This window comes from Nannobrachium achirus (genome assembly GCF_963921795.1).
Source record: "Nannobrachium achirus genome assembly, chromosome: 22".
Classification (NCBI taxonomy): Eukaryota; Metazoa; Chordata; class Actinopteri; order Myctophiformes; family Myctophidae; genus Nannobrachium; species Nannobrachium achirus.
This window is the reverse complement of record NC_137829.1, coordinates 25,934,628-25,950,036: the sequence shown is the minus strand read 5'-3', so window position 1 is coordinate 25,950,036 and position 15,409 is coordinate 25,934,628. Positions and strand designations below refer to the sequence as shown.

Here is a 15,409-nt window from a genome sequence, read left to right as displayed (position 1 = left end):
TATTCAAATCTTATGTTTAATAGCTACTATTAACAGTGTGATTAACATAAAAATGCTGTAATGAGGAAGGCAGCTCCAAATGTAATAGACAACACAAGCAGTCGAGTAAAAAAATCTGCAATAAAAACATCTACAACATCCTAATGATAGAAGTTCATAGTCATTTTGACATTAATTTCCAACAATTGTCACTGATGCCTTATAAAGCCTTATGATCCATTCGCCTGGAGTTTGTAGACATGGCAGCAGAAATGATTGCTCCTTTGTTCAATATGAACAAGTGTGTCTCTGTCAAAGTACAACTCATGTTGGTAGGTCTGGAAAAAAAAGTGTGCAAATAATACACGTAAATTAACAAATTATACATAACAGACTGAGAAATTCAAATTACTTTGCACAAGGCTGGAAAGATGTCAGCCACTCACCTCATCCCAAGGTTCCTCAAGAGAAACTGTTCGTAGTAATTCTCCAGTCTTGTTGTCATGAAGCCCGATACTGGCTCTTCCTTCTCCCCCTTCGTCAGTCACTGCAACTACTGCAAGAAGGTCCAGCTCATCCTCATACTCCAACACACGGAAGGTCTGTTAAGTATGAGAATATTTAATGAGTCTTGGATTTTAAACTTGTGTAATAAAATAATAATAACCTTTACCAAAGAGATGGATAAAGTATATCATAGAGAAAATAAACAAATTAGTCACTCTGACTCCAATCTGGCTAGCCATCGTCAAAGAAAAGGGAATGCCCACTTGGTTTGTCCCTCTTCACTGACACTCCCATATACAGGCATGTCACTATAACTCAGACATCAGATCCGACCGCTATGTACATAAAATTGTCATGTGCATATGGGACCACCGCCTTCAAACTAGGCACACACATTGGCAAGGACTCAGAGATCTCATTCCAATTAGCTATGATCGCCTTCCAAAGTTTGCAGGCCCTTGGTAGACAACCCGGAGACCTGTGCTTCGAGGAGCACATGTTATGCAATGAAAAGGCTTTGCTTATACTTTGGTAAAAAGGTAGAAAATATTATTTGTGGGCCAGTATCAGAAGAAAGATGAATCATTTTTGATACCTCTTGTTCTGGGTCATCATCCAGCTGATGAAATCTCCTCTTTACAGCACGGCCAGAGGAGGTGACAGTAACCATTGAGGTAGCCTACAGCAGATGGAGAGCAGGTGAAATGGCAAATTTAAAATATAAGCACTCTTTCTGGAGTGTTGAGATGGCTCTGCTATAGCTAGGAGGGTATGTTTTGATATTGATACTTCACCATCATATCCCTACAAGTATGCATTAAATATGGGAACTCTTTTCAGATAATAAATGTAACAGACCGCCAGTAGTATGGAGAAATACAGTATCTTAGTAAAGCACTCACACTGTTATTTCGACAAGCAGTAATGGAGAAGTCTTCAGTTACTTCACTTGGTAAACCACTGTTCAAATCATGCCGAATTTTTAGCATTCTTAAAAGAAAAATACAGTTATTTGTTATTTGCTGTACATTATCAAAACTGCTATAATGAGGATTATCAGACTGATAATGTGGATTCACTCACACGCTCCTCCACAAGCTAGTAGGAGAAATCTCAACATTACCGGGCCAATCAGTGACACCCCTCACCCCCACCCACAAAAGAAATACTGTTGGACTGTTAAACAGTAAACATCTATGGCCAAAGATAATGGGAAATGTCTACGGTGGGTATGGTTTTGACATAATGACGTCTTTGGGCCGGCGAAAGCCACAAATGCCAGGGACTATTTTCTGTGCCAGTCCGTGCCTGAGCGTGTGAGTGAATCCATATTATCAGTCTGGCTAATGGCAGGCTGATACCGCGGAGGAACGTGTGAATGAATCCATGTTATCCATCTAGCTAATGCCAGGCTAGGTTTTTAACACTTGGTGTGGGTCATTTTTCTTTTGATGGATTAACTGCACAACACGAAGATTTCCTTTTTACATAACCCGAAATGGACATTGCACACTGCTCAATTGCAGATGTATCTGGTACTCACTTAATGTTGCTAGGGCCAAAATGAAGGACTCTGCCTGAGAGATCCGTGTGGAAGTAGATTACATCACTCTCAAGGGAAACGCCATCCATTTCTTGTATTCCATTGTTTGCCTAATGTAAAATGCAATCACACAAACAACTATGGCACTTAAAATATAACAAAATATGTAGTTGACAGTAAGAATAAAAGATATTGACAAACCTGTGTGTGTGTGTGTGTGTGTGTGCGCGCACGCAAGTGCGTGTTAGATTTTGTTATTATCATCGTGTTATACAGTATATTGAATTGTTGTGTTAGTACAGTCTCTGCGGAACATGTCGAAGTTTGTACCTGTATAAAAAAAATCCCTCTTGATTCAGGCTTTTGGTGCTATCCTTCTCAAGCTCACAGTTGAATACATTGAATGTCAAAGACATCTCTGTGAATGTCAAAGACATCTGTGGCAATGAACCCATTCAAACCGGGAAAGCATCTGTGTAACCACTTTAAACATTTATTTTATACTTTGGCTATTCAAAAATAGAAGATCTTATGTATTCTTTTAAGCGAAATCTTTTAACTAAAATCTTTGCTTCTGCGGGTCCCTGGAAAATATATTTTGAAATGGGGGTCCACAGCCAAATAATTTTGGGGGTCCTTGACATGAAAAGGTTTAAGCAACACTGATATAAGCAACATATGTTTTTCAAAAATGTTTAGATCGAATGGGTTAAAAACAATTGGCATGTATAAAAGTCTCTGACCAACTCTCAAACACAAAGGAAAGGGGCAGCTTGTTTTTTCATGTGCAAAATTATATACTTTGAATTTATGATTTAAAGAGTACCGGAGTGCCATCTGCTAATAAGCAGATGTGGTGGGTCCCCTTGTATTTCTTCTGAGGCGGTGTATAGATGTAGTGCCATGGAAAACCTCCAATCTCCACCATACCGTCTCCACCATATTGCAGCTCAAAAAGCACTGGAGGACATTCTGTGCAATAACGAGGAAGCAATCAATTCTGCATATTATAGATATTAAACATTAAAGAGAAAAAGATATTTGGCAACTATTGCATTCTCTGTTGTGAGCCTCCCCAAGTTGTCTTCCAAAAATGTTTTTCCACATTTGAGTGCGGGTCTAATGAAAAAGTGCATGTTTCCATAATTTAGATACTCTTAATGGTTTTATTTCACACATAATTTATTGCATGTAACTTTGTTTCTAAATGCTCTGTAATGAAAGAACACATCATCATTATGGTCAGGCAGAAATCTATTTATCTAAAAGCTCACAACATGTTTTGAAACATTTTTATAGTAAAAGTAAAAGTGGTTAAGATCATATAAAGTCATGTACATGTATGCCATAGGCTTTTGACTAAATATTAAGTAGGCCTACGTTGGAACCATTGGAACCTTTTTTCGGACACACAAGGTTTCCCCCGACAGTGACGATAAATCCTGTATATATTATTTACAGGATATCGGAAAATACACAGAAAGCAAAAAGACATAAGAAACATTGTCCTACCTTTTATTTGGATATTCACTGGGATACCACAAGGAGCATTTCCTACTATTTTACCCCCATTACAAGGGCTCTGCTCTCCAAGTGTCAATTTATTTGTCATGTACTAGGAAAAAGAAAAATATTAAATAATATAGAGTACACCAGACAGTGAAACGAGTAGCCAAAAATTGCTAAAGAAAGAACAGGTATCATATTTATATTACTATATTCATGGGAGCATCCAGTTTTGTTTTGACCATAATGGACTTACTGAAAATCTTTGCAGTAAGTTCATGTGGTCAAAGCAAAACTGAATGTATTATTTTATTATGCGTTATTACAGTGTAATGCATGATTCAGAAGACATTGCTGTGCCAATATTTATTTAGAATTTTAAGGACTGTGTAGACTTTAGAAGCCAGACATTTTCAAATAATGAACATGCAGAATAAAAATGGATAATTGCTCTCCAGAACTGGAGAATCAGTGCTAGAAATACTTGTACAGTAGGCATTTTGACGCCTTTTACTGAACAGACCAAAAATAGGTTACTAAAAAAGTTAAATCCACCATTTATCTTGTCTACCTTATAAATCGAAATCTAATAAATCTAAAACTAATGTCTAAGACAATCATGTTTTAATTGAGTCAGAAATGTATGTCATTGGCTTTAAAAGGATTACAAATAAAGTATGTACCTTATTTATGAGGTTTTCAAAGCTATATAGCTTCACTGACTTGATTTGAGAGACAGCAAGGATACCTTGAGACAGATTAACTTCAGTAACACCTTTCCCAAATACCTGAGAACAAAAACATTGTAAGTCAAATATAACTCTCATAAATAGGGATAAATATATTTTACAGGGAGGTAAAGTGCATGCATACCATTTTATTGATCTCCATAATGCCCACAATTTGCAAGGGGAAAATATTGAAGATGGCGAAGTGCAACAGCGTATTCTGACTGATACCTGCCTGTAAAATGTAGAGATGAAAAGATAAAATCACATTGGTTGCCACCTTGCAGTTTTCCACATAATTTGTTTAACATGCATCCAACTTTCCATCCTGGGCCTGGTGAACTAAAAGGAAATTGATAATGTATGGCTATTCATGGCCAACTAAAAAATATTACGCCCTCCTGGCCCCAAACTGTGGCGTGAACTCCCCATTGCAATTAGAACTGCAGACTCACTCACTAGCTTCCGTATGTAGTCATTAGCTTCCGCCGTGGTCTGAAGACTCACCTCTTCAGACTCCACTTACAGTATCAGTTACCTACCCTCAATGACCATATAGGCTTATGCAAAGGCAAACATGTAATTTAGATAGCATTTTATTTATCCCGATGCCATGCCATCTTCGACTAGGCATCCTATTGTACATCGAAGCTATAGTGTGTATAGATTCGATGATTATTGATGAATTTAACAGGTTTACCCACGTTTTTAGATTACTACTTCTATGCATTTGATGTATTACCTTGTGTTGTCCTTGCTTATTGTAAATCGCTCTGGTTAAGAGTCTGCTAAATGCCTATAGGCCTATTGTAAATTGTAATTCTGTGCAATACACCTCTCAAATGTGATCCTTGGGCTCATGCCTTTGTTATTGCTATTGTCATCAATTCCTGTTTTGTAGTAAAACAGAAGTTGTTACATTATATTAAAAAGGTTAAACAAAATTACAGATTCAGACCATTTACCTGTCGTGCTAAAGGCGTTTGCTTGTTCAAAACTGACTTCACAAAAAATCTCTCTTGAGGAAGATCCCATGCTAGGTACCTGACAGAAACAGTAAGGTTGCCAAGTTTACATAACAGGCAACTCAATATGCTTTGCTTAAAACATTTTAGCAAAAGAAACACATTATAAAAAAAGACATAAAGGACATTAAGTCAAACTGAATGGTTTAACTTCTAATAAAGCAATACAAAACTCAATTGTATGAGTATACCTAAACTTATAGTCTGGTGAGAGGTAAACCTTCTGGATGACTTCTCCTGTTTCAATTGAAAGACGACACAACCAACCATTGGCTGTCAAAGCCATCAGGCAGGGTTTATGGTCAGAGGGACTGGGCAATGTGTTTTCCTATGTGCAAAAAAAAAGAAGAAAAAAAAAAGAAAGAAAGAAAGTAGTAACTATAACCTGCAACAGACATGGTAATATTTATCAATTACAATTTCAGAGCTAAAATCTTAGGAATCAAACAAATATTCAAAAGTAATGTGCAATTTCACTTACAAGTGGGCTCTGACACAACAACGCATCTTCAATCTTCTCAGATTTAGAAGACGGTTTGGACATCTTGTACAGCATCTGAGGCTCTGAATCAATACTTAAAAACATAAGATTTATTGTGTGTCAAAATCTAAATGTTGCCCATGTTATTAAACTAACCATAGATAAATGACAACCGGAAGATAAAACACATCCAAACATATCCTTACCAACTGTAGCAACTCTGCACATTTTCAAAGTATAGTTTTCCAAACTCATAGCGTATAGGAGATTTTGAGGTTTTGCTCCAAACTTTGATGAAGGTTTTGTTGTCCTGCAATTCAAAATAGATATACAATTAAACATTGCCACAATTTTCTGGATATTAAAATAAATTAAACAGCACAAATGATAACGTTGTGCTGCTCATCACCTGGAGTACAAGACCTCTCATGAGTTTCAAATGTTGTATTGCTAAAGTTCCAGCATCGAAGATCCCTCTGGACCTCAGGTCCAATAGCTCAGTGATACTTCTTGCAATCTTCTTTCTTCGTTTTCGTGCTGGCACCACTAGGGGGCAGCAAGCGGCCTGCTCATGAGAATCCATGTGCGCGCGGGTGACAACTTGAACAGAATCGAGGAACAAAACAAAACTCTGGTAAGCACATTCTGCAACAACAGCCCCTATTAATAGTCCGTTCCCATCTTTACACTTTTAGCAGTGATCGTTCAAAACTATGCGGCGTGGATGGTCTACTGAAGTCTGTAACTATAATAGTATTATTAAACTGCTATTACTAATGGTAATCTCTGAGCAACATATTCTCTTCTGTTATAATTACGCTTGCTCACAAATGTGTGACTTGAGAGGCAACAGCGCATGTTAGCGACAGACTAATGGTCACTAAATAAAAAAGTAATTCGTCAAAAAAACAACGTTATATCATGTCCTTTGGGCTTTGAGCCTCATTAGCAGCTTGCTAATGTTTATAATAGTCCACACTTCCGCCAATCTTCTTTTTGTCGTTTTACGGTGATTGGCATCCAAATGATGGTGCATTACCGCCACCTCTTGATCCGGAGTGTGGATCGCTAACAAAAGTCTATTTTCATAGATTTTTGTCGCAAACCCTTCCCTCAATGTGTTATCCAAATCTACTAGTAATGTCCACTATGTTTAGGAATCTCTTTGCCGCATCCAACACCATTTTAATCCTTTCAGATTTACCCTGCATCTCAATCTCAAGTTCTCAACCAACCGCACAATTTATCACCTTTCTCGTCCATTCTCTTTACAGCCTCGGCATATATGTGATTCTGACACTCTGACGACCCTACATAGTGACTTCCACTGCAGTGTAGACACATGAGGCCTGACTCTGTACGTCATGTAATCTACTACATAAATGCTCTCTGGAAGTTCTCCTTTGAATGTCAGAAATATGGACTTGGTGTCTTCCCTCTGCCATTCTCTTGACATTCTTCTTGCCTCACAAACACCATCTACTTTCTCAAAGATGTCCTTGACTGTCAGTGGCACACCACTTATTACCCCCTTCCTCCCCCTAACTCTTCTTTCTCCAAGTAGGAACGTGCTGCGGATCTCCAGAAACGCCGCCAGCTTTTATCTCTGCTCTCATCCCAACCGCATAACTTTCCTCATGCTCACTTTCTGAATTACTCTTTTTCCTACTTCTCTTTCTGTCCCCAGATCCTTTCTTGTCTTCCTTCTCATCATCACCAAAGTAATTTTCTCCTCCTGAATCCATTTAAAACAAACCGCCGTCCCGGGGAGCAGCCGTCACATCTGTCCGGATCCACGGCAGTCAACACCTTCGGTAGTCCACCCCAGGCCGCCAATATCTGTAGTGTGTAGTCTTTGTAGACCATTTACAAGTGGTTGGTTGTCATATCCGTTTATACAAGCCTTTAGGCAAAAGCAAGGGCAAAAGTTTAATACATATATACATTCCACATTCATTTTTGCTAGTCTAGTTAGTAGTTACAGTAGCAAGCAAGGATCAACACATTGTTTCTGCTGTGAATTATTACAATTATAATCTCTATTGGAATAAAACTGCCTTATACTGTATATGTTTAGTAATTAACCCTTATAAATGTACACACATTTGTTATTATTGGTCTATAGAAAAAGTTATTAGGTGGTATTTATGGGTGGTTTCCAAGTTTGTCATCATGTTACACCAAGGAATGACATCTTAGAATCTTAACTTAAAGGAGTAGTTCACCCAAACAATGGGTCGACTCTTTACACACTCCATATACACTCCATGAAGCCTTGAATTCATGGAGAATGATCGGTGGAGACTTAAGAGTCTTAAAAGAGTCAAATTATTGGCTTAGGAACGCAGAAAAAAGAAGAAAAAATAAAGGCATAATGGAGTGTGTATTTCACAGAAAATAAGTACTTTTTTGGGTGAACTACTCCTTTAAGCCATTGGGATATTTTATCGTCTAATCTGGCTTTTATGAACACCCTGAACAGTTTTTAATTTGCTTGATTCAAGATTTAGATATTTGATGTAAATGTTATCAGGCCCTCCAGGCCCAGGGCCTCTCCCCATACACACCCATTGTAACTTCAAACTCCATTTTAACCATGATAGATTCATTAAAAACACCCATTATTTGTTCTGTTGACTCTTTGACTATTTTTAATAATTCTTTGGGAAAATGGAAAAAATTAAATACAATAACAAATTATTAAAAATAGCCCTTACCCGTTCAAAGATATGAGCTCCAAAATTATGTGCAGTGTGTGGGTTATGGGATGTGCACTGTGCATACAGTATATGAGGGATGGAAAGTAACTTTAACTGGTGCTTGCATGATAATATGTAGGAGCATCAATGTAAGAAATACCCGTTTCGTTTAATGGCTACCCCCCCTGCCCCCCACCCCCCACCCCCCCCAGCCCGCCTGCGCACACACCCGCCTGCCTGCCTGCACACACACACACACACACACACACACACACACACACACACACACACACACACACACACACACACACACACACACACACACACACACACACACACACACAGAGCTGGTTAAACATGTTGCCTCATGCTAGATGCAGAATAGATTAGCCTCAAGCTAGATGCAGAATAGATAGTAGATACACCATAAAAATGCTAATATACAGCATACGATTTGTGAAAGTGACAAACGGGCTTCACAGTTATGTTAGGTGTGTTCATATGCTAATTGTGATGCGATTTCAGATCAATTGCTCCAGCCACTGATGAGAAACACTGTTTCAGACAGACAGACAGACAGACATTCGCAAAATTATAGTATAGATAAATGAAAAAAGTTATGGAAAAAACATGGCCTGCTCACGGATTAGGAGGGTTGTATGATTCACCAGAAAAAAGAATGGGTGTTTTTAATTAGGTTAAAATGGAGTTTGAAGTTACAATGGGTGTGTTAGGCCCAGGAGGGCCGTACAGGGTGTTCCTAAAAGCCTGATTAGACAATAAAATTACCAAAGTTTTTTTTTAAGTGAAATATCCCTTTAAACTACAGCATATTTAGAAGACATTCTGTATGCTTGCTTGTGTCTGGTACTTGCCCTAAATTAACTTGCCTGCTTTGTACATTTACAGATTAAATGCATATATTTCAGAGGCTCTGTTTCGCCTCACTGGCTAAAGATCTACGCAGATTCCCCAGGAGACTATATAGCACTGGGGGCAGACCTACTGCTCCCCTGGGAACAAGGATTTTGACCAGTCCGGAGGACACCTACAAGCACAACATGTGGTTAGTATTGCAGTTCAGGGTAGGATAAAGTGTAACAATATACCTACTTCTCTGTGGGTATATATTGGTGTACCTTGCAGTTTATGCACCCACCCAATATGGAATCTATTTGGAAAATGTTATGCTGAATAGGCTATACGTAGGTTTACAGTAGGACTGCTTAGGTATTTATTTTATGTTTTGCCAGTGATGATTGTTAGGGATTGGATTAAATGCATCATAATCAGTGTTACAGATAGCTAATTTGTTGTTTTAGTTTATAGCCTAAAGCTAAATGTTTGTTTATGTGGGCTTTGGAAAATAATAATAAAAAAACATTTATAATAAGCACAACTGATAAATTAAGAATGATCCAACACAATAATTGGGAGATAATTTGCATCTCTGAAATATACTGTATTATTATGTTTTAGGGATCATGTCAAGTGGACCGAGAAGGAGAGACAAAATGCCTGTCAAAAGGCAAAAGAAAATTCTTCTGTAAAAATTCCATTAGAAGAACAAGGCAAGCAACATTTTTCTTCTCTCACAACATTTGAGTTACATGACCAACAAACATCAACATCTCTTTAAAATGGATTCACATTACCCCCACAGGTACATATGACACAGAAGCTTACCAATACTGGGATAGATTCTATGAGCTACATCAGGACAAGTTCTTCAAAGATCGCAAATGGCTGTTTTTAGAATTCCCAGAACTTCTTCCTTTGCGGCCTGAAAACATTGCCACAGAGGGGTGTCAGGGTGGGCCCCAGACCTCATGCCTACAACCAAGTGGGTCTGGCAGGGGCACAGAGGCTGTGTATAACCAGCATAACATTCCAACTGAAAGCCAAAGCTCCTCTTATAGAGATGATGAAGAAGGAGGTGCCATACGGAAGACCTCTTACCCTGGACAACATGCCACGTTTCGTATCTTGGAGGTTTATTATGTTCATCTTTATTGATCTTGATTTATGATTTCTGTGACCCACAATGCTGTTTCCATTGATACACACAGGCAGAGCATTATACAATACTGTGCAGACGATGGTGTACGATTTCACATTTATCTTCACAGGTCGGATGTGGGGTTGGCAACAGTGTTTTTCCTATTGTTAGTTCAATTAAGTGAGTATATTTTTGGTCAGATTTGGGGAATATACTAAACCTAAAGGCACAATTTATGTATTTTCTAGTCATTAAAGCTACAATCTGTAAATGTAATCTCTGTTGTCTCAAGCAACAATGTCCAAAACGACAAGAGCATCTGCTTCAAATAACTTTCCCGACTTTGTCTTTGACCACCTGCAACCACTGATCTAGTTATATTGTATTGTACTACCATACAGATTGGTTAAAATAATGTTTTATTCATTCCAGATTGTAGCTTTAAACAAGGATTCTCATTTCCATTGTTTTGTTCTGGTAAGCAGACATACAGAGAAAATAATGGATCAGAACTCTTTAATCTTAACCTGGCGTATACAATCTTATGAAGGTCTTAACATGTAAAATATGGGGGCTCGGTGGCGCAGTCAGTAGCACTGTCGCCTCACAGTTAGAAGGTCCCGGTTTCGATTGCTGCTAGGGAAGCTGTGGGCGCTGGGGGCATTTTCTCTCCTCTGCATCATCAGTTGGGTTGGTGAAAGGACCTTTCTGTGTGGAGCTTGCATGTTCTCTCCATGTCCCCTAGGGTAGGTAACCTCACAAAAAACATGCAGTAATCCTGGTCTCTAGGGGAAAGGAACTGGTTGGAATAATGTGATCCTTCCATGCGCTAAGTCCTATTGGGGAAATTACCTCCTGTCAGGTGATAAGAAGCGGCTTGCTTCACTCCTCATGCATTGAAGGAACATGAGCTCTCCCCAGGTTGGCAGAGGGAGAGTAGCGCCCAGGACTGGGTGAAAAACGGGTTACAAAATCTTGAAAAAAAGACTAGATGACAAAATGACCTAAAACAATGTTTTAAAGTGAAACATCCCTTTAATTACTTTAATTTCTTGAGTTGATTTTGATTGCATTTGTGTGATTTTTAGTGCTGAAACAACCAGAAGCTGAAGTTGTACTGCTCTCTTTCACAGACACACTGGGGCATTTTTATACTGTTGTGACTTTTCCCCTCAAGCCATTCAGCTGGTCAAGGTATGTTTTTGAGGTATAAAGTAGCCGTAGTATACTGTAACATCATTAACCTCATTATCTTTTGCTGGGCTAGGAGGCAAAGATTGTTTCTCACTTCTCTGTCTCTACGTGTGTATGTGTGACTAATCAAACGACTAATCAGGGACAACCTGTTTATGAACACTGCAAGTAGGTCAAAGAAGACGTTATTAATATGATATTACAATTGTCCATTTAACCTCCCCGCGAGAAGCGAAGTGACAAAACCAATCACTGAATGTAGCGTAGCAGGCTAGCTACGCTACAGGCTACCGTTTTGAACAAAATTACTCAAATCATGAACTGATTGCGCTGAAACTTTGCACGCACATTCACACTACATTGAGGAACAAATGCCACCCTTTTGACATTTCCTTATTATAGCGCCACCAGGAGGCAGAGTTTTGCAAAACACATTTTTTTATATTACTCCTACAGACGCAAATTGGTACACATTATCTCTATAGTCATGTGATCAAGATGGATCTCTCCAATTCTTCATATTCCATCAACATTGCTGGCCCACAATAACCTACCTGACCTGGCGGAGACCTGTGCTCCAAGGAGCACTTTTTCTAAAATGTAGTTTGATTTATGTTTAAGTATCCCAACTATTTAATTTAAAGGGCATTCTAATTGAGTAATGTTTCAAGTTTTTTTCTCTCTCTCTTTTTGCTCCTATAGAACCATCCAGAATATGATGAGTCTGTTTGTCACGCATTTGTTCATGACATTTGTGAAGAGATTGCTTCCTTTCCCTTTCCACCGCAGAGCCTGGATGCTATTCTGATGGTCTTTGTGCTCTCTTCCATTCATCCAGAGCGGTAGGTGAAGGTTAGAAGACAAAGCTAGGAACGACTAATGTCATTTATCGCCTGTCAGACCCCAGAACACCCCAGCCCCCACTCAACCCAGCAACTCCTCACACCATCCCCACCCTCTTTCCGTTGGCTTTGTCTGAATGTCATCACTAAACCCGCAAAATCCCTGGTCCTATATTACACACTGTTCATTTGCACGGCTTTATATTAATTTAAAATGTTAAATCTCTCTCCATACATTCAGTTGTTTATTCATTCTTTCTTTCCCTGCACTTTATGTGAACAGTCTGTATTGCAATAGTATGGCTCAGGTGCAGTGCAACTTAATGCTAATTACAAGTAATTGTACATGCATCTTTAGGAGCTATTCTTTAGAGTGTTAATGACTGTAGCCTTTGCACTGTGCGGTTGCAGGTTGCTCTTCTAGCAGTGACATATTATTTCATACTGAGCCAGTGAAAGATTGCAGCTGCTTAGGATGCTGAATATGGACCAGCAGCTAGACAGCTGTCACCAGCCTGCTTGAATACACTGGTGCATTTCTTTTCAGTTTATATTTCTCCATATATATCCACTTTCATATAGGCTCAGGCTGGCCAACTTTAAATCTTACCAATAATATCTGGAACTGTAGTAGGTGAGGGCAAATAATTAAGATGACCTCCGCTTAAGCCTAATTTATACTTTTTGCATGAGATAAGCATAAATTAGAATTTAGTCCTCTCCATGGATCTTACACTCATACCCTCATAAATTGATGTTATTTACAAATTGCAGGCCAACCACAACCATGCAGCAACATACTAATACTACATTTTGCCACTTTGCATCATTGCTGTTCCTTACAGAATGCAAGGAGTTGTGAACAGACTATCTAGATACCTCAAACATGGAGGTACATTCCTCTTCCGTGATTATGGCAGATATGACATTTCACAACTTAGGTTTAAGAAAGGTGAGTCTCCAAAAATACGGACACACTGTTGCCAAGCTGAAAATATTGCACTGTTTGTCTTTGAAATATGACAGTATTCTATTCTGCACATGTGTATCTTTGATACTGTATATCATAATATAGGCTATTGTGAAAGTTACAGTGAAATATGTCCTCTTCCTATCAGGACAGTGCCTATCAGAGAATTTCTACACACGAAGAGATGGAACATGTGTTTATTTTTTCACAAAAGGTCTTTTAAAATTCCTTAATTCTGAAGTATGCTACATTTTTGGCCGTAAAGTTATAAAATATAGTACTAATAATGCTTTGTTTTTGCAGATGAGGTTCATAGTTTATTTTCTAATGCTGGACTGGAACAAACTCAGAATCTAGAGGATAGAAAACTACAGGTGAACAGAAGAAAGAAAGTACTAATGCATCGAGTGTGGATACAGAGCAAGTACGAGAAGTTACATCCACCTGCATCGTGTTAGCCCCCAAAGAGAAGGGACCAGTCCAATGATCCAGAGCCTGTCTACAATCACAAATCGCTATAGTCTAAGAAATGGGAGGACACTCACACAACCTGTGAGTCACACACAAAGAGCAAGAGAATATTTTTTGCTCTTGAGATATATAATATCTGATAATATTTTTTTTATAGTTTGATGTGTTTTGATTCCCCTTTTATGTTAATGTCTTAGAGCGGTCCTCTTGCTTGAATTGTAAGAATCACCATTACTTGCGCCAGCAGAGCATGCAAGTACTGCAACCTGGGTAATAAGTATGGCTGTGTCCTTCTTTGTTTAAGCCTGTAGCCCAATCAGGGACCAGCATTTCTGGCAACATCACCATCACCATTAACAGCCAATGAGGGACAGCATTCCTGGTGATGCCAGTGGTGATGTCTACTGGATCGCCAGTGGTGATGTCTACTTGTGGTGATGCCAGTGGTAAACGCACCTCATGGCCCGCTCTGCTGGTGCACAAGGCTCACCTTAGCTTTTCTATGTTACTATTTTAAAGTTATAGCTAGATTTTGTCTTTGGTATTATGAATACCTTTGGTCAACATTGTTGGGAGAAAATGTTAATAGGGTTCATTCTAACAGTCAATAAACTGAAAAATTCATTATGCAACATTGCATTTAGTGGCCTGTTCTTTTAACTTTAACAGAATTTGTCAGAGCACTTTTACTTACAAGTAATCTCAAAGGTGCTACAGAGATTAAGTACCGTAAAGATGCATTACAAAACAAAGTTAGAAAATGTTATTGTTAAAAAGTAACAATTTCATTATTTAACAGTTAATAAAGGCCATATATATATAGATCATATATATATATATATATATATATATATATCAGAGCTGCCAACCCTCACGCAATGAGCGTGAGACTCACGCAAATGACCCTCTTCTCACGCTCTCACGCCACACATCGTATTTCTCACGCCGTCATATCACCAGCCGTCAAAAAGTGGAAAACTGCGTCAACTCAAGTGTCACTGAGACATCCACTTCGGCCGCGATTGAGCAATTAAAGGGCTTAAAATACTGTATCTGATTCTGAAGTAATGATGCGTCACTGTGTGTGCGTGAGCGTCTAGTGTGAGGAACGCTGCGTGCACGTTCCTGCGCACATCATTCTCTACAGTAAGATCGACAGGCGACATGAGGATGATGAGGATCTACTTCTAATTCTAATTCAACACGTCCAAAATGCCCATTGCTTACTAGCAGGCAGTTTAAATGCGGAGGGACTTTTGGATGGATGCGTGTGCAAAAAGAACAGATCTTCAAGCAAAAGACGTGTTACTTGCAGCTTAATGTAAACATATTTATCCATCATTTTCTCATCCTAGTAAAGCCAGATAAAAGTATCAAACTCCCTAAATGCAACAGAATACAGGAAATAACATCTACTCTTTTAATTTGTTTCTGGGGGAGGACCCAGACCCCCCAACAAAATGAT

At 38.7% G+C, this 15,409-nt stretch overlaps 2 protein-coding genes across 2 annotated transcripts; one reads left to right on the top strand and one right to left on the bottom strand.

Annotated features, from left to right (window-relative positions):
- Positions 1-184: 184 nt before the first annotated feature.
- Positions 185-6,184, bottom strand: dcaf17 (ddb1 and cul4 associated factor 17). Its single transcript, XM_080752627.1, has 14 exons — positions 6,179-6,184; positions 5,976-6,079; positions 5,770-5,863; positions 5,480-5,616; positions 5,229-5,307; positions 4,409-4,498; positions 4,219-4,323; positions 3,542-3,644; positions 2,856-3,001; positions 2,030-2,139; positions 1,389-1,476; positions 1,082-1,165; positions 426-581; positions 185-317 (listed from the first exon to the last, which is right to left on the bottom strand). The coding sequence occupies exons 3-14, from the start codon at positions 5,842-5,844 to the stop codon at positions 210-212; spliced, it is 1,281 nt and encodes a 426-aa protein (XP_080608753.1). The 5' UTR covers positions 5,845-5,863; positions 5,976-6,079; positions 6,179-6,184; the 3' UTR covers positions 185-209.
- Positions 6,185-6,325: 141 nt separating this feature from the next.
- Positions 6,326-14,406, top strand: mettl8 (methyltransferase 8, methylcytidine). The gene is made up of 12 exons (XM_080752696.1): positions 6,326-6,403; positions 7,457-7,583; positions 9,378-9,534; positions 9,948-10,039; positions 10,132-10,460; positions 10,598-10,647; positions 11,601-11,661; positions 12,364-12,503; positions 13,349-13,455; positions 13,622-13,687; positions 13,777-14,025; positions 14,249-14,406. Exons 3-11 carry the CDS (start codon positions 9,383-9,385, stop codon positions 13,929-13,931), a joined length of 1,152 nt encoding a protein of 383 aa, XP_080608822.1. The 5' UTR covers positions 6,326-6,403; positions 7,457-7,583; positions 9,378-9,382; the 3' UTR covers positions 13,932-14,025; positions 14,249-14,406.
- Positions 14,407-15,409: the final 1,003 nt, after the last annotated feature.

Coding starts and splice junctions, on each gene's coding strand:
- mettl8 (XM_080752696.1), top strand. CDS start 9,383: ATGCATATATTTCAGAGGCTCTGTTTCGCCTCACTGGCTAAAGATCTA. Junction 10,461..10,597: donor CCACGTTTCGTATCTTGGAG/GTTTATTATGTT, acceptor TTATCTTCACAG/GTCGGATGTGGGGTTGGCAA. Junction 10,648..11,600: donor CCTATTGTTAGTTCAATTAA/GTGAGTATATTT, acceptor TCTCTTTCACAG/ACACACTGGGGCATTTTTAT.
- dcaf17 (XM_080752627.1), bottom strand. CDS start 5,844: ATGCTGTACAAGATGTCCAAACCGTCTTCTAAATCTGAGAAGATTGAA. Junction 3,002..3,541: donor AGTGAATATCCAAATAAAAG/GTAGGACAATGT, acceptor GTTATTGCACAG/AATGTCCTCCAGTGCTTTTT. Junction 1,166..1,388: donor CTGCTTGTCGAAATAACAGT/GTGAGTGCTTTA, acceptor CATCTGCTGTAG/GCTACCTCAATGGTTACTGT.